This window comes from Spodoptera frugiperda, chromosome 8 (assembly GCF_023101765.2).
Source record: "Spodoptera frugiperda isolate SF20-4 chromosome 8, AGI-APGP_CSIRO_Sfru_2.0, whole genome shotgun sequence".
Classification (NCBI taxonomy): domain Eukaryota; kingdom Metazoa; phylum Arthropoda; class Insecta; order Lepidoptera; family Noctuidae; genus Spodoptera; species Spodoptera frugiperda.
The window spans coordinates 7,766,059-7,785,116 of record NC_064219.1 but is presented as its reverse complement, the minus strand read 5'-3'; the positions used below and the strand labels follow the sequence as shown (position 1 = coordinate 7,785,116).

The window sequence follows — 19,058 nt, the reverse complement described above, 5'->3', positions numbered from 1 at the left end:
TGTATTTTTTTAGATTTACTTGGTTGTTTTTTCCAACCTGCTAGTAAAACTAAATAATAATAATAACTAACATATCATTCTTATTTTTCATTCAGTGCAACGGTCCTATGCGCTATAGTGCCTCCAAATCAAGACGGACAGCCTCTCATATTAACTCCATATATCAAAAATGGTGAAGTAAAGAAAGCAAGAGAACAATCAGAAGTGGACCCATCTCTCTTCGCAGACGTCAAGAGTTACGCAGGATACTTCACTGTGAACGAAACAGCGAAATGGCATCTGTTCTCATGGTACTTTCCTAATCCTGATGGCTTTCCTCTAGACCAGACTCCATTGATAATATGGCTGCAAGGAGGCCCTGGAGGTTCTTCTTTGTTCGGATTATTCGAAGAAATTGGTCCTATCCAGTATGTCAATAATAAAATAGGTAATATTATAATGGTCACTAATATTTTTTTTTTATAACGTCTCGCCTTTATCCCCGATGGGGTAGGCAGAGGTGCACGACATATGTATAATGGCAATGCACACCCATTTTTCACAATTAATGTTGTAAGTCCCATGTAATAGGTGGTGAGCCTATTGCCATACACTGGACACAATTCCAGACTCCGTGCTACCACCGAGAAATTTTAAAAATTCGAAAATAGCCTAGTGGTACTTTGCCCGACCCGGGAATCGAACCCGAGACCCCTTGTTCGGCAGTCGCATTTGCGACCACTCGACCAACGAGGCAGTCCGCATAATTTTAATATTTTTTTTCTTAAACAATGTTCTACTGTTTAACACAGTGATTGATTTTCAGAGACCAGGCCATATGGTTCCTGGGGCAACGACTACTCGCTTCTCTTCATTGACAATCCAGTTGGTACTGGGTTTAGCTTCACTGAGACTGAGGAGTACGCCACCAATGAGGATCAGGTGATTATTGCAAAATTAAGTTTTGATTTTAACCGCCTTCTTTGGTCGCAAGTGCAACTGACGAGCAAGGCGTGTCGGATTCGATTCTAGGTGGGGCAAAGTATTATTGGGCTTCTTTCGGTTTTTCAAAAATGTCTCAGTAGAAGCACAAGTCTGGAATGGCGCCCTGTATATGGGAATAGGCTCACCCTCTATTACATGGGACTTATAACACAAACGAAAAGTGGGTGTACATTGTACAGTGGCATTATGTGCCATAATGTGCACCTCTGCTTACCCCTTCAGGAATAAAAGACACGATGATACATTAAGTTTGATTTTCTCCGTCAAACTGGTTGTTAGGTTCAGGTTATTACTTGACATGTTCAAATCGTTATATGTATATGTTACTATTGATGGAACCCTAAAACTGTTTAATAACCTTTTCGCAGGTTGGACAATGTCTTTTAAATCACCTACAGCAATTTCTAGAAGTATTTCCAGAACTGAAGACTGCGCCCTTGTTCATTGCTGGTGAATCGTACGCTGGGAAGTACATTCCAGCTTTTGGACATTACATACATAAATACAACGCGGACGCAGCAGAGAAAATAAATCTGAAAGTAAGTAAATTAATCTGTAACTTTTTCCTTCATAGGATTATGTTATGTTTTTTATGGAATAAACCGGTAAACGAGCTGACGGATCACCTGATGGTAAGCAATCGCCACCATCTATGGACATCCGAAACACCAGAAGTGTTACACGTGGGTTGCCGCCCTTTTGTGGGTTGGGAAAATAAGGCCTGTTGGGGAATCGGACATTGGGAAGATTGTGTAATTGAGCTTCCAGTAACCACACTCACACAACAAAACTTTCACGTCGGCTTTCTGTGAGGCCGTGGTATTATCCCGGTCGAGTCGGCCCATTCCGGTTCTTCTATTTCATTATATCGATTAGTATATATTGTTTTTATTAAGTGTTTAATATAGTTTAATTCAATGCAGGGTCTATTAATCGGTGATGGGTGGACAGACCCACCAACACTGCTTCACTACTCTGCTTTGGGTGAACAGTTAGGATTGTTAGAAAAGGAACAAGCAGAGGAGGTGAATTCTTTGGAAGAGCAGGCTAGAAAGTATTGGGCCGAGGGCAATTTTGATTTGTATGTAAAGGTAAAATATTTTTTATTATTGAAAGACCCTGTGGTCCTGATGGTCCCTGTGGTCTGATCTTGGTCCTGATATATGTATAAAGTTTCATTGTAATCGGACCGCTAGCTTTTGCGTAATGCTTGAACATATATTATATGTATACACTACTTACTATGTGTCATTTTGTACATATACTTGTAGTATGCACGAGAAGGAAATGGCAAATTCATGGAGCATGCACCAGTTAATGTCTATAACTTTTTATTGGAAGAAACTGACGGAATACCTGGTGAATATGCAGAATTCTTAAATAGAGAAGATGTACAGAGTGCTTTACACGTGAAGAAAATGAAATTTGAACCAATAAATAATATTGTTAACGAGAAATTAATGGAAGACAGGTACCGTACGGTTAAACCGTGGTTGGAGGAGCTATTGGAGCATTATGGAGTTATGTGTTATAGGTAAACTCTCTTATATTATACGCTTTTTTTTTGAGGAGGGAAAATCATCCAATGACTGCTCCCGCCTTGGGTGAGGCGAGAGGGAGTGTCAGACTCTTACTGACTAAAAATCACCCCGTTCCTACTCCTGTTTTTCTAGCCGGAGCCCCGGTAAACCCGCTAGGTAGTCCGCAGCTCAGGTTATATTATACGCTAGCGGTTGTTTGCGACGTTGTGCTTGTCCGGTGGTTTAAGACGACCGCTTCTCATGCATAAGAATCCACGCCGATTTCGAAACCTACCAACGGCAAGTACCAAAGTGACTTTTTTAGAGTGATATGTACTTTTTAAGATTATTTAGACACCACTGACAAACGGTGAAGGAAAAACATCGTGAGGAAACCTGGGCTTATAATTTCTAGTTATTTATACATATGTTTGAAATCGCGAACCTGTATTGTGCAGAGTGGTGATTAACGCTCAAACCTTCTCCATGCGAAAGCCTTTGTTCAGCTGTGGCCTCTTATAGGCTGTTGATATGATGTGGTTGTCCGTGATTGTGCCTGCGTAGTTTTGAATAGATGCGTAAATCCCAATATTATTATAGACTATCAGTACTCAAAAGTGAATATTGTGATATTTTGTAATGTTAATAACGTTGAACAATTCCTTTCAAGTGGACAACTGGATGTAATCGTTGCGTACGCGCTGTCAATGAACACGTACCGGAGCTTGGAATGGTCCGGAGCGGAGGAGTACAGAAACGCTGTTAGGTTACCATATTACGATTACGCTGGTTACATTATTGGGTGAGTATTCGCACGATTTACGTATAACAACTGAAATGGCATAAGGTAGGAAGAGTATGAACGAGTAACATTGTGATAAAAACACAATATACCTATAACTCTATCAGAAATAAGTACCAATTGATCAGGTATGCTGTTACTTGCAGTTATAAGGTAAAAAGGACGAAGTCGTTTTTTTTTTTAGTTGTCGTGAAACAAAAAAACACAGTACTACACCTCTGTTATAAATACCACGGTTATAGCTCAAATTAAACTTAAGTATATCAAAGGAGACAACTGAGAGAGACAATTGATTTCAAAAATCTAAGTCACTGTAACTATGACAAAATCAAAGTGGGACGACATGAAAAAGTAATAGTAATATTGGTCCCTAACTTAATAAGAATTATTATAAAAATGGTCCTTGACTAGGAAAAGCTTGGGGACACCTGTACCCTTAGTATGAGTTTGTTTTATATTTAAAGTAATCGAAACGAAAGCGCATTCGGTGCTTTGATTGGCCGGCTCGAATAAACCAACCAATCAGAATGCCAAACGCGATCTCATTTCTATCTCGTTAAACGTAAAACGAACTCATACTAAGGGTACTGAACTACATAATAATTCAATTTTCGTGTAGTTACATTCACCTAACTGACATTACCTCCATTCCTATATCCATGTGTTGTAGGTAAAGTAACAGATTAGTGATGCACTGTTTCAGGTTTGTGAAGGAGAGCGGGAACTTCGTAGATGTACTGGTCACTGGCGCAGGACACATGGTGCCCGCAGACAAGCCAGGCAGTGCCAGCCTATTCCTTCGTATGTTCATTAACAAGTTCCAATAAATATCTCTCATTAAAAGAGTGAAATGATGTTGTAGAGCATTATTTGTATATCCTTGTATTTAGAACAATAGAGCCGAGCTTCAATATAAATAGAAATTCTACAAAACGAAATCTTTTCTTCAAATTCTATTCATAACGCATCAAAAAACCCGATGTAATTCAACCAATTTACACTTCCAGATATTCTAAAATTAAGGCAGATTATTATTTTAGTACCTAACACAAATTCTATTTGAAATTGAATCACTCGACTAAACTGAATTTATACAGCATAGAAACTGACTAATAGACACGCAGTGAAACAGGATGTAAACCCAGTATTTGGGTCAGTGGCGTTGAAAAAACATTTGGTATACTCCACTATTCCCAAACGCACTCTATTTACATCGATATTTGCGGAACAATGGCTCTAAGCGACATGTCACGCTGCCAACATTCACACTGACAACTTTAAATTGACGCGAATTGCTTATATCAACAACGACTGTATGACATTAAATCCCATTGAAAATTCGCTCAACAAACGAGATTGCGACCTAGTTGTCTGAATAATCCCTACATAAGCTAGATATCCTGTTATCCCGAAGCACGCGAGTGGCGGGACACATCGCTGGCTCGCATCCAACCTGTCCGGTGGCCGCCTCATCTCGTTGCTGCTCGACATAGCCCGTTGGGTCTAGTTGTATCGCGTCACATGGGACAATGCCATGCCGTCTCGGTGTCAACCCGCTATGACTCCAATTTGCTATAAAGCGGTGGCGCACCGCACTCACTTCGCTGCCGCCGCCCGTTTTGCGGCGTCGTTAAAATTTTATGTTCAATACTGCTTTGATAGTAGAGTAAAGCTAACATTATGGTGGAAATTAAGATCTATCTCTTTCTGAAGTGCTTTTTCAAACCGTTTGCTATTTTTGTTCGAGTGACTGATGTGTGCTTGTCATTTGAGACATTCGGCCGCATGACATGTGATGTTCCGATGCATTTGGCATTTGCGTCATAGGAAATGGAAGAGATAATTATATTTCGATCCATTTTATTACTATTTGGATGATTGGGTACTAAAATTAATTTGTTCTTGAAAGTAATCAGAATATTTTGAATTGGTTTCGTTTGGCTATGTTTAGTTATATGGAATTTTGAAAAGGATAATCGTAATTAAAGTTAAGCAAACGGATTTGTGGTATGTTGTTAAGGCGGTCGGTTGGCGGCGGGGGGTTGGAGTCAACTCAGCGATTGTTATCCACTCACTCGCTAAAAGGGTAGAAAGATCCCGTCGCCCACTCGCCCACTCATAGGTAAGGAGCCCTCGAAATAGTTTTCATGCCTATTTTAGGATTGCATATATTATAATGTTATAGATTTTCTACACACATTTATTCAAGCGTAGTCCATGATATTCTTTGTGCAAAGGAACTCGTATTGAGAAATAGTTGCAAGACTATTTGAACATATTTGTAAAAGTAACCTACATAAATGACATAGTTTACTGAGATATTAGTTCTAGAATCACAATTTCTTGTCAATTACTCGACATAAATACGCTCTCTATAACCAAAAAGCCATTTCGTAAGCGTTTTCAGTGTTCCATCTTATACATAGGTCGTTATATCAAGAGATATCGTATAAATACATCGCTAAAATGGCCGAAGCCTCAGTTTTATGCCCATGGGGGCAGTGCTGGCTCATTATCTGCAGCTCTAAGGGATCCATCCCGTCACGAACATGATAAACTTCCACCATTTTATATATCGTCTAAATATTTTCGCTTAAGATTACGGAATATTTTGCTTGAAAATGAATCACAGTTTTGCAAACAATATTTTATGTTATTTGGTGAGAAAATAATAGTAAATTTATTTAAAATGTATAGTGATATTCAAACGAACCGTTTGAGAAAAGCTCGTATTGTTTCAAGCCACAGCGGAACCCACACTCACGTACTGCGTACATGTCACGCACCGAAATTTCGAACTCTTGATGTGCGGAATCCATATTAAAATTTGTTCATACATAAAACGATAACTTTGAAATTTCATTTACTTTATTTAATAAAACACCTTATAACTACTTACACTAAGATCATAATCGAAAAGCTTTAGCCTGTACATAAAATTAATTCTATAAGTCTTCGCCTCTAAGGTAAAGGGCTTCGGATGTCTTTCACAAGTGCTTGCAGAAGTAAGCTGTTGAGCCAAGATGTCATTACAGGCTTAAACCAGAGGGAATCTAAATTAAACTCTGTTGAAGGAAGGTATTGTAAGGAAACTGTGGAGTATTACCAGCCATTGGAGGCTATATGGGGTGTTATTATAGCTTCTATTTAATGTACAGGTTGTGTTTTTTGAAGGGTGGGATTTTTATTTAGATATTTGCTAATGGGTAATTGTTTTAATATATTATGTATTTTAGGACTAAGGGGAGGCCTTTGTTCAGCAGTGGACGTTTCTCGGTCGATGATGATGATGATTATGTATTTTGACTTATTTTGTAACTTTTGGTGGTTATGTTACGAATCGCATTAGATAAAGAATGCGAAAACTTGCTAAGATAGACAATTTTAATTTAAATTTTACTTTCAAAATCGAAAGGAAAACAAAATAAATGGATAAACATGTAATCTCAATGTTTGTACTAAGGCAAGCTATTTACAATAACCCTCCAGTATTGCTACTTGAATCGACTTAAGTACTTATTATACCAAAAATAAAGCCAATTAATGAATCCCCTGGAAAGGTCACCTTTTATAGGAAGGTTTGCCTAAACTCTTAATGAACGCCATTTTATAAAAGAATTTAAAATAAAGGTTTAGAATTTAAGTAACGTTTACAATAAGCGTTATTTGTGATTAAAACAGATAAGATTTTTAGTTGTGATTAAAATAGATTGTTTGTTTAAAAAACTATAATATAACAAAAACTTTTTGATAAAATATAAATATAAACAATAATCAAGCTACGAGTACCTAAATTACAATTTATTTTACCAAAAAATAATTATACAATTTTTTAAGTGTCCCTGAAACACACCGGTACAAATTCGAGTTATTACTCAAATCAAAACAAAACATTCAAGGGTCATTAAGGTTTGATAAGAGTGTCCTTTTAAAAGGCCAATCGGGGGAAAACAACATTTTTGGCCGTATTTTTAATTAAACAGAAATATTCATTCATTGTGTCTACCGCCGGCATTTACCTAAGGACAAAAGGGCCCTTCTTCGGATTAAATTTCCGTTGGGTCCACTTGAGCCCTAGAATGCCGTTTATAACCAGCTACAAAAGAGCCCAGTGTTGAGCACTAGAATATTACAATTTACAATCTCACTCACCCGTTTCCTTGTTTTCGGAGCGGAATTTTAATGGCTTTTGTTTTGCACTTAATAAATTGAATTTGTTTTAGTTTCTTTTTTTGGTTAATATTTGTCCTATTTTTTTGTTTGTTTGATATTAATAGTGTTTTTTTACTTGCTTAACCCTGATTGTTAACCCTTTAACCACCTGTGTCGCATTTTCCGTGCCTCTGCCGCTCATGTCGTATTGCTGCGACACAGATCATGCATGATTTTTTCGTTCTATTCACACAATTGCTCTTCTTTATTTAGTGTAGACTAGCTGGCCCTGCAAACTTCGTACCGCCTCAAACATAATTTTCTTACCTTTTAAACCTTTCTTGGACTTCTACAAACAATTTAAGACCAAAATAATCCAAATCGGTTCAGCCGTTTTCAAGTTTTAGTGATACTAATGAACAGCAATTGATTTTATATAGAGATTATTTTTTGTGTTTTGCAGTCGCGTGAGAGGCACGGAAATTGATATTTAACTTGGCGGTTAAAGAGTTAATGTAAGATTATCATTTTCTGTTTGTAAATAGTTAAATAAAATATAGTTTTTATCGTTCACTGCTTACATAGGTACTTAATAAAATTGTGTGATTGAATTCAAAACTTGTCTGTAATCTACTTATTGACATCGTCCAATAACTTTTTAAATACACTATATGTACCTAAATATCTTCACCAATAATAACTTAGGTGTATTTACTTTGTAACACGTAGTTATAAGTTTAATGTAAGTTAATACTTTGTCGTAAACATATTTATACCAGCAAAAGTTATAAGTACCTAGTATTTACATTTATCTGGAACTTAGAACTAGAAATGTTATTAAACATTATTATATTACTATATTTAGAGATGCAAAGTTCTATTTTTATTCCCTTTTATTCATATTATCATACTTTTCTTGCTTTGTTTATTATTCATTTATATTACAGTTGCATCCATCATAATTTACCTATTGGTTTCAGTTATAAAATTCAAAAACATTAATATTTTTAGTAACAGTTGATAAAGCGAAAGAAATATGTTAGATTCGTAGCAATTGGCGTTTCATTGCCTCTAGTTACCCCCATTGATGGTAAGAGGTTATCTTTGTAAGTATGTAATGTTGTTAGGTTATTAGAGTCACAACTATTTAATTCAACAGACAGAAAGAAGTCAAACGAGATCACCAGGTGAGATAGTAACCAAAGACCATCCTGTTAAATATACATAAATAAAAGAAAATCACAACACTTGGAGCACAATCTCTACTATCCTCAATGAGGCACAGGTGGCAATATGTAATTCGCAGCTACTACCAACAGATGGCACTTTCCTCCATTTTATTATAACGTGAGTAATATTCCTTAGAATAGGGATGTAACGCATAATAGTATTATTTTGGGACGCCCGAGTTCCACGCAAACTGCCAGTTACCACTTTATTAGGTAACAATGAAGTGTTTATCGTGTTTAAATGAAGCAATCGTTAATTTTGTTACTTCTAAATTGAACTTTGTTTTTATTATAGTTTGGTTGTTATTTGTTTGAATGGTCGTTGGTGGTTTGTGTTGGTCTAGGGTTGGCTAAATTGTTTTGTTGAATACTGTCCTATATTTTTGATGACGTGTTTTAGAGAATCTAACTTGTATTTGACAGTTATACGAATAGTTATTATAGTTATTTAGTTAGTCACATCTCAAAAATATTTATCCAAGAATAGAATAGTCTCTCTTTATTGGGTCATGGAGAGCAAATGGTAGTTAATCAAGTTAAAAGCGTGAAAATATAGCTTAAATCGTCAAGATTAAGTAGCAAAACCAGCCTAATTGGTAAAATACAGAAATAAATAAAAATAGAAGAACTATTTTTCCTTTTTAATACACAAGAACATTGTCTATTAAGACAAAACAAACGAAATAAATCTATTTTAATCCGTGATTCTAAACATAAATAAACAGGAACCTTGATTCCATTTTCATTAAATATTTGCCGATACTCAATATTGGACTCGGGACATGTCTTGTATATTTTATGGACGGAGAATCCGGCGCTCATTAGCCTAATCCAGTTCGATCCGGCCCGACGGCCAAGTCCGAAAAAGTGGAAAACTTTGGCCCCTTTTTCCCTTTTTATGCCTTTTAAATGGCGAAACGTTGTTTGATTTAACTGATAAGTTGTAAAACATTATCTTAAGTACGGAATGTTTTATGTTTTCTTCCCAAGTAGTCGTTGGGACAGGAATTATAAACAAAGTATCTTGTTTTTTTTATACAGATGTCGCCTCTGTCCTGTCTATTTCGTTCGCTGCTTCCATTGTTTGTTTGTTTTTATTAAAAATAAAAACAAGAAAAGGATTAAGTCACATTGTAGCTTCAAAGGTAATATTGTTTTGTTGCTACTTTGTAAATGCACGTCGCGTTTTTTACATAAAGACTTAGGCACACTGTTTTGTACTTTTTCAACTCCACTTCTAATAAACATGTACATTATTTTTATTAAAACTTGCTCTTGCAGGTGATTTATTTTTTTAAATCCTTTGCTTTGTTCAGCTTTGAAATATTATTTTGTTTACAGTAAAGACGTCGATGGAAACCTTTTGATAGGACATTTTGGTAAATAAATAATGGCGGAAGAGCATACGGGAGCCATCATAAGTCCCTGCCTATGACGACATCAGCACCGTTTACAAATGTATCAAACAAAGCCAATAACAAATGCCAGCTATGAATAATCAGCTATAAATTCTTCCACCACGCGTTAAACGTACGGCTATCATCAGTTTCTAAAAACGGAACGGAAATAAAAATCGAAATACAAACTTTTACGTACATTGCTGCGTTCTGCGCGTGCCGTCCACTAATACCTTAAGCCAAACGGCAATGAAACGTTAAATTTGAAAAGAAACCTGATTCTTGTTTCATCATGGCCTACTGACACTAAGGCCAGAATAAATCAAACACAAAAACATACGGATGGGTAAAAAATAAATGGGAGTGACGCGTGCGTTACGCGTTCCATATGTGCGGTGGTATATTGACTCCCGGTTGATTCATAACAATCTGTATTACGTTGCATCCGATAAAATGAAATGGTTTGTGAAACGTTGAACATTCGCCTCATTGCTTGGAGAACGCGTACATGGAACGAGCTTCAAATATTATGTAGGTGAACTGCTGTGAACATTTTTCGAAGGTCAAATCGCTTAACGTATTTTTTTTTTTCTTATGGAAACAAATACTTACGAAGATATATTGATTTGAAAAGTCGCGTATTGTCACTTCTTCATAAGGAAAAATTAAAGTGAAAGACTAAATAAAATTTAAATATTCATACCCCTTCATCACACCTATTGTTTTATATTTGCTGTCAAGAGTTAACTTCTTTTCTAGCTCTTGATATACTTCTTGTAGTGCCTCTTCAGTCTTGAAGGTTGTCCGTCAACTTCTTATAATTGAAAGTACAGAAAAGTTATATGATCAAGTGTGGGAGAGCGATGCTTCGGCACCAATGGGCGGGATCGACCGGAGTGATACCACGGCCTCACCGAAAATCGACGTGAAACAACGCTTGCGTTGTGTTTCGTTGTCTTCCCAATCCCCGATTCCCCAAAAACCCTTAAATTCCTAACCCCCAAAAGGCCGGCAACGTTCTTGTAACGCCTCTAGTGCTTCAAGTGTCCATGGGCGTCGGCGATTGTTTACCATCAGACACGACTGCTCGTTTACCATGTGTTCCATAAAAAAATATGCTAGCTTTTAAAGACACCCAAAAGTCATGATGAGATTCATCACAATTTTACTGGTTATAAATAATTATACCCACTTCAGTCATCTGTTCCAAATATAGATTTTGAATGAATGTGACTCCTAATAAACTTCAAAATAAAAATATTTATGTTGTATTAAATAAAAGTTTGACTTTGAAAATGTTCTACGAGTTTTCTCGAGTACTTGAACTACTTATACAACCGAGGACATAACTTTGACCAGCTTTTAAAATTTCTACTTTATGCTGTGAACTTTAAGTACCAAAATATTTTGCATTAAAATTTTATGAGCTTGAAATAAATACCTAATAAAGTGACTGGTATATTTTTAAGATATGCTAGCTTGAGTATTTGGACTCTTCTCATATAATATAAAACTTGATTTTTAGTTATGTATTCATTCATCAGTTTTTTAATAAACAAAGGTTGACATTTTTTATGGAGCTTATGCCAAACCTTCAGTATTATGAAATTTCGGACAAATTGTGAAAAATGGGTAGGTATATATTGTACTCGTACAGTGGCATTACGTGCCGTAATGTGCACCTCTGCCTGCGTCTTCGGGGATAAAAGGCGTGACGATACAACAACAAATCATCTATACCTATCATCTATATCGATCGTAGGTTACCGATTTATACACTGATAACTTTAGTAAAATCACTAGTTTAATCCCAGTTATCCAGCAGTAGTATCACGTAGCTGTAAATTAATCACAGGAGGACAAAATTTGTGCGACTGTCTGTGTACTAAAGTCAGAGCCGCATTATTCCTAGGACAAACTAGGCAAGTGCCTAAGGCGCCAGGTTATTGTCGCGAGAGACACTCCGGGCGTCGGGCATCGCACCATAATCTCCGGCCACCGTCGAAAGTACAGGTCCGCTAACGGTGAGCAAGGCTTGTCGCCAAAGAAAAACCAGACACGTGCGTACGGCGCGCCGCGTTCAGTGCGGCTAGCCAGTAGGGCTGATGTCCGAATTGGAGCTGCGGACTACCTAGCGAGTTTACCGGAGCTCCAACTCGAAAAGCAGGAGTAGGAACGGGTTGGTTTTTGGTCAGTACTGGCACTCCCTTTCACCTCGCCCATGGCAAGAGAAGTCATTAGCACGGCGGTAAAGAGAACTATAAGGGCACCAGCCTAGGGCGACTACGAACCTATAGAATTATTGTGGCGCCAAAAGGAACTAGGGGCGCCGGTTCTCGCCAGTATGGCGAGAGAGGTGCTTGCCTAGGGCGCTCTCTAGATTTAATCCGTCTCTGACTGAAGTCTTAGTAGTTTAGCTTCGGATCGTCCTACGAAAACCCTTAAGTCACGAAGCAAGTCCGTACTCCGACAATTGAATCCGAAACGTTTACGACCGAGGACTTGATGTGTTTGGAGTGACTGTCTTTGTTTTGTTTGCTTTATATTGTTTTAATAGTGCTTTAAATTGTTTTAGTTTTAAGTTTTTTGTTTTTGTGCGTGTTAGTTTTTATTTTCTGTAGGTGTTGTGATGTAACTGGCAATTACAACTATTGATAAATTAGATTCAACTTTTTGTTTTTCGAAAATACACTTGAAGCTATGCTGGTTAAACTGTGGAGTCGTAGAGGGCCTAACGTGCGATACGAGAGCGAGTCCCGGTAACCCGAGGGCAGTTCGCAGTTCTGGGTCGGTATCAGCCATACTGGGCCCCGTCTGTGGTGGTCTGAAAGCTCTTGAGCTACACGCGAAACGCGCCGCGCCGTAGTCATGGATCTGACTCTGGTCGGATGGCGAGCTATCCTCACCGTACGCATATAGCAGATTCACTCCCCAGACTTATAAGACATTACATTTTTGTATACATGTAATATGTATTTATGTATGTATATTTCAATAACTACTATCACCATTAACTACATTTAATGGTTTTCAGCATTAAACCTCAAAGCTAGACTAACTAAACTGGAAAATTACTCTACCATATAACTAGAAAATTGATTATTAATATTGTTTGACTTCGAGGCGTAACTAAAAGTGTGAAACCGTTTGGCTTGTGTCCTATGTGTGTGTGTTGTGTATGTGTGTATGTGTGAGTGTGTATAATTGTGATTCCGGTACAGTGGAAGCCACCTGCTATTATTGTTTACGGTCGTTAGTAAAATTTGTAAGTAGGTAATAGCACCGCGGAGTCGCGGAATGACTTGTGTCTTTATTTAATTAAATTAAATACATGATAATTATAAGTATCTAAGTTTGCATGCTTATTTATAATGTGCGAAGATGGCGGAGAACAACACATTTATACATATGTCACCAACTTTACTCTTCTGGTGGGTATTGACTTCGAATTTAATAGAGACTGGGCCGCAGCGAAAGCCATATACCAAACTATAGCTGATTGTCACAGAGGCAGATTTATATAATCTAGACTTGGTAGTAATAGAAAGTAAAGAAAGAAGCGTCGACGCGGTCTGCGGGCCGCAACTCCGCTGCCACGCCAGATTAGTGCGTGGCGGGACGAACTCCGGTGTTATCCCATGACGAAATGGCAGCAAGTTGAAAGCCTAGAAAGTCATACTTTGCTGTTATTAAAAAGATAATAAAAGTAAGATCACCAACAATCTCAATAACCAATCAATACATTTCGCTATTCGCTACTGAAGCGAACAGTTTGCTTTCCAACTATTAACTCACAACCAAACGATGTCTAATCAAATCGAAACAAATATTTAGATACTCCTCCTGAAAGGAATATTTACTATTACTTATTATCAATAAATATTGATCCTAAACAACTTAAACATTAGGTATATTTTCGTACAGACAAACTCATTTAGTCAATTCTTAGAATATAAGCCAATGCGAACAGTTTTGGAAACAAATCGATGAATATCGTTAAATGACTATCGCTGAACTGCACTTGCTATTCAAATGGGTACGATTTGGAAGGCATCCATGGCAGAGCGTCCAACGCCAGCACCATTATATGCCATCCAGTTTAAAATGAACTGCGGATGTCTTGAAAAAATTGGTGGTGGGGATCATTTTAAATTGGGCGCTTTATACCTGGGAGAGAGCAGTGATGAGCCGTTTTGCTGTAACGTTCCTCAATCGCCAGCTGTTAAGCTCGGAACGAGGCCTTATGGGCGGGAAAAATAGAAGATAAAACAGTTAAAGGCGTAGCTGTGCTCTTTAAATGGTTCGATACGAGTGGAAATGCCCCTTAGTGTGTGGATCTGTACTGGAGTATTGAGAGCTGTTTCGTTATTAGAGGCGGTATTTATAAGCTAGTGTGAAAACGTGGAAATGAACTAGATGTCAAAACTGTCTACATTTCGGTTGCTTTTCTCAAAAATTTACTAAAAAGAGAAAGATATATTTAGATGAAAATACGCACGGTATTCCAAAAAAATCTATCCTCAAACAAAACGATGACAAAGTTTAAAAAACCAGCCTAACACGAATTACATTATAAAACTTCTATCCCACACTCATAACGATAAGTAGCTATCTTCATATTAATCACAAGTACGTTTAACTCGTTACTAACTTCAGGTGCGATGTCAGATACAACGTATTTATGAATATTAGAAAAGTTTGCCTATATGTGGCTTGGTTTCTAGGCCAGAGGCGGTAATTTCCTAGCCTGAAGGAATTTCCTCCGAATGAATTACATATATATTAGATAAATGTTACGGTTTTCCTTTAGCGAAAACATGTTTTCGCGGTAGACGCCCAATTTTAATGGAGTCGAGATTTTTGCTTCTTTATTTTATTCCTTTCTTTTATACAGTACTAGCTTCTTTCAACGGCTTCGCCCGCGTTTACGTCGAATAAAAGTAACCTATGTGTTATTTCGGACCATAATCTACCTCTGTTTCAAATTCTATCCCGATCCCTTCAGCCGTTTTGACGTGATTATGTAACAATGATACACAAACTTTCGCATTTATAATATTAGTAAGATTGTGCCAAACATGGAGTGACAAAACCCATTAATGTCGCGGAAAAATGATTGACTTCATTACAAATTCTATAAACACACAACAAAATTACATACTCCTAAACAAAACTCTTCTTCCGAAGTAGTTGATTGTCACATAATTACTGGTAATGACGATGATGACTTGATTGATGTACTCTTACTGTAACCTGTCTGTAATAAGTACCTAGTAACTATGTATGATATTTTATTATAAAGAAATCATTTTAGGTTTTAGATACATAGTAGATAAAAACATCAAAAGGAATTTCCCAGACAAACGTACTTTATTTGAATGAAAGGAAAAAGCGGGAACCATTCAAGAAATAGAATAAATTAACTACGGTACACAAAAATATCGTTGAAATCAAAATTCTTTTGATGAAGCCATATTTTAAGAGAAATGTTCCTATTTCTGTGAATGCTCACATAATAATCTGTCGTTAACTCTTTAATCTCGTTAGGAACTATTTAAGCCCATTAAATCTTCGTAATGTATTAAAAGTGTATCAGTCACGTAGGCGACCAATAGAATATCAGGACAGATGCCAAACTGGCAATTAATTGTGAATTCTATAATATTTGTATAGTGACTATATGAATTCTATAGTATTATTTAGAATTGTGAATTGAATAGTAGATTTATCCAAATCTGTGTGTTTGGTTCGAAAACTGTGTCAAATGTTGTGTACATAGACCTTTCTATTTACTCCTTTTTTAATGGGGGAAAATCATCCAATGTGTTGTCAGTCTTACTTACTGAAAACCACACTGTTCCTACTCTTGCACTTTGAGCCGGAGCCCGGTAAAGCCGTTAGGTAGTCCGCAGCTCCGGATCTCCTCTTCACTCCTACACCAATTGTTATGCTTTTTTTACGGTGTTTGGACCTTTTTCAGCACAGTATACATCCGTGACATGGCGTGAAGAGTATTAAGACTTACCCTTTTTAAAGAGGAAAATAAAATTCAATGGCTTCTCCCACCATGGGTGAGGCGAGAGAGAGAGTATCATAATAATCAATAAATAAATATGAATAAATGATTCTTGAATCCTTGACCCTTTCACCAACATTGGCGTTTGATCGTAAAGGCAAACTTAATGAAGAGTTAGTCGAAAATTTATCACGAATCGAAAGAGGTGTTGAATCAGAAAGTGTGCCAATTAGCGTTGAGTACAATACTTGCTTCCAATGACAGATTCACGATGGATTGAGCCGTGTTAATGAGATGACTTGTTACCAATTTGTAGTAGGATTTATATGTCCTATGAAATATTACGGCAGTTTTCGAAGATAGGTTATGTTGAGATGTGTATTACGTAGGTATGACCAGCCAAGTTCTTCAGTGTCCTTAGTACGAGTTTGCGTTTCGTTCACCGCGTTCAGCGCTCTGATTGGTTGGTTTATTAGAGCCGGCCAATCAGAGCGCCGAACGCGCTCACGTTTCGTTTACTTTAAACGTAAAACAATGTCGTACTAAGGGTGCAGTTTGTCGTTAGAAAATAAAGATTGATTTATTAGAGACATTAGCTATTGTTGTAACCTTCAGAACCTGTACCCTTAATATGAGTTTGCTTTACGTTGAACGAAAACGAAACGAGAGCGCGTTTGGCGCTCTGATTGGATTGGTCGCTTTACTCGAGCCGGCCAATCAATCAGAGCGCCAATCACGCTTTCGTTTCGATTACTTTAAACGTAAAGCAAACTCGTGTTAAGGGTACTGTATTAAAATTTTGGTTATTATATTATAAAGTATAATTTCTTTTCTTGATAATCTTTTAAACTGTTATAGCATTTTAACTGTTTTAGACAAAGTTTTGGAGAACGGACACGTTGTTTATGCAACGTAAATAATGTAGATCTAAGTGTAAGCTTACCGAATTCACTGTCGCCATTATTCATGGGCGGTGCCGGCTACCGACACATCCTGGAACAAACAGATATGCAAATTAGGACATGTTTCTATTAACTTTATAATTGTGTAATTTTTAAAGATGGTTGCGTTTGATAGTGACCTCTTTCGTTCAAGTATATAAAAGTAAATATTCCAAACAACGTAATTAAATGAATGAAACAAATATTATTCAAAGTCAAAGTATTTAAATTATTTTTAAGTTTTCTTTTACTCATAATGTAAAACGAAACCCATTTTATGTATTCTCCTCTATTACACTACACACATTTAATGTTCTTTTACTCATAATGTAAAACGAACCCGTTTTATGTAACTGAAATCCTAATCTATTACACTACACACATTTAATAAAAGTTCTTACAATACATCGCAGACTGACTGGAAACATCATAAATCACAAATAAATAATGCAGAACTAGTATCGACAGCGAAAACTGGCGAAAACATTGAATGATCATAAAGTAAATTAACCTAAAAGCAATAACGTAAAGGCCGAAACCGGGTCGTCCTTGTTGACATCTTGTATGATGTGACTCAATGCTGTCTCGGCCTCTCGGCCTCTCGCGGGCGGGACTACACTCTACACATAGGGCTGTACCTCTAGCATGAGTATTTGTCGATAGTAACTTTTTTTAAGCAATAGGAGGCAAACGAGTCACCTGATGGTAAGCGATCAGTGCCGCCCATGGAAACCCGCAACACCAGAGGAGTCACAGGTGCGTTGCTGATCTTTTAAAAAGGAGTATGCTCTTTTCTTTAAAGTTTGAATGGGGATGGAAATGCTGTCGTGTAGGTCGATAGCGAAAAGAAGCGGCTCTAGCAACGTCGTAAATTTTTGTATGTCAAATATCGATTATCGACAAATACTATTGCTTCAAACTTGTGTTAGATTCCTCTAACAGATCCCTGTTACATCATTAAAATCTATCTATCATTATTATTTTAAATCATATTTCAGGAGCTCGCTTCCAAGTGGCCTATCTGGAAGTACTTGGCTATGTTCAGCAGTCTTATGGCTGATATGATAATGATGATGATGATGATGATCTCTGGTAGCGATAGTAACCACTATTAACAGAAAGTGATAGTTCATTGTAAGACTTTGAAGAGGGATTTTTCATTATACCATCTTCTCCAAGCTTGGCAGGCGGATAAAAGCCGCTGTTTAAAATAGTGTATTATATATGAGAAAATATGGTAGCAATTCGAATAGTCAGTCAAACATCTACATTTTCATCAACAAAAATAACATGTTGTCCCCTGTCAACGGCACAAATTTTCGCGTACATACAACGTACATAATAAACGTTAGTTGTAACAACCCTAAACCAACCACTATGCGTCGTCTAACAAATATAGACCTAAACACAATTGCGTAAGTTATGAAATCACTCATCTTACATTCTAAGATGTTCGTCTCGCGACAAATAGAATGGTAGCGTTCATAGTCAGTAGGGCAAGCTTCCAAGTCCATTAATAAAATTGAATCAGACGGACATTCCGAGGCACAATGTGCACGTGTGGAGATAAATAAAACTTCACAATATTTGTGCAGACGATATTAACGTACGAATGGATAGTAAAATTAAGAATAGACCTCTTAATGATCAACTGAAAACAAGCGTAATTAAACTCGCAAAATCAAGAACAAATTACTCTCTAGCTAGTATTAAAATCACTTCAAATTTTAATAAAATATTTGGTTAATGTCTAACTTAATTTCTTCCTAAAAATTCTTCACATCGTCTCCGGAAATCTAAATTAAATTTTTCTTCCACGCTTGCGGGTTGAACTGCGGACGTAAAAATAGGAAAGTTCGATAACTCTTCAAGCTAATAGAGGAAAAGCCAATAAAAATGAAGAATGGACGAAGCCAATATAAGAACTAACCGTCAAGGAGCTTTTGTTAGAAAATTAAAATCCTATTCTTTTAAAATTCTGATATTAAGAATGCAACGCGGGGACGAAGTGGTTATT

At 36.9% G+C, this 19,058-nt stretch overlaps 1 protein-coding gene across 1 annotated transcript in view; it reads right to left on the bottom strand.

Moving 5' to 3' along the window:
• LOC118275285 (zinc finger protein 541) overlaps nt 1-19,058 on the bottom strand; it is a 288,113-nt gene that overhangs the window by 182,772 nt on the left and 86,283 nt on the right. Inside the window, exon 2 of the mRNA XM_035593193.2 lies at nt 17,044-17,093. Coding sequence (XP_035449086.2) covers nt 17,044-17,061 — 18 coding nt within the window. The 5' untranslated portion in view covers nt 17,062-17,093. The remainder of the gene's footprint in view (nt 1-17,043; nt 17,094-19,058) is intronic.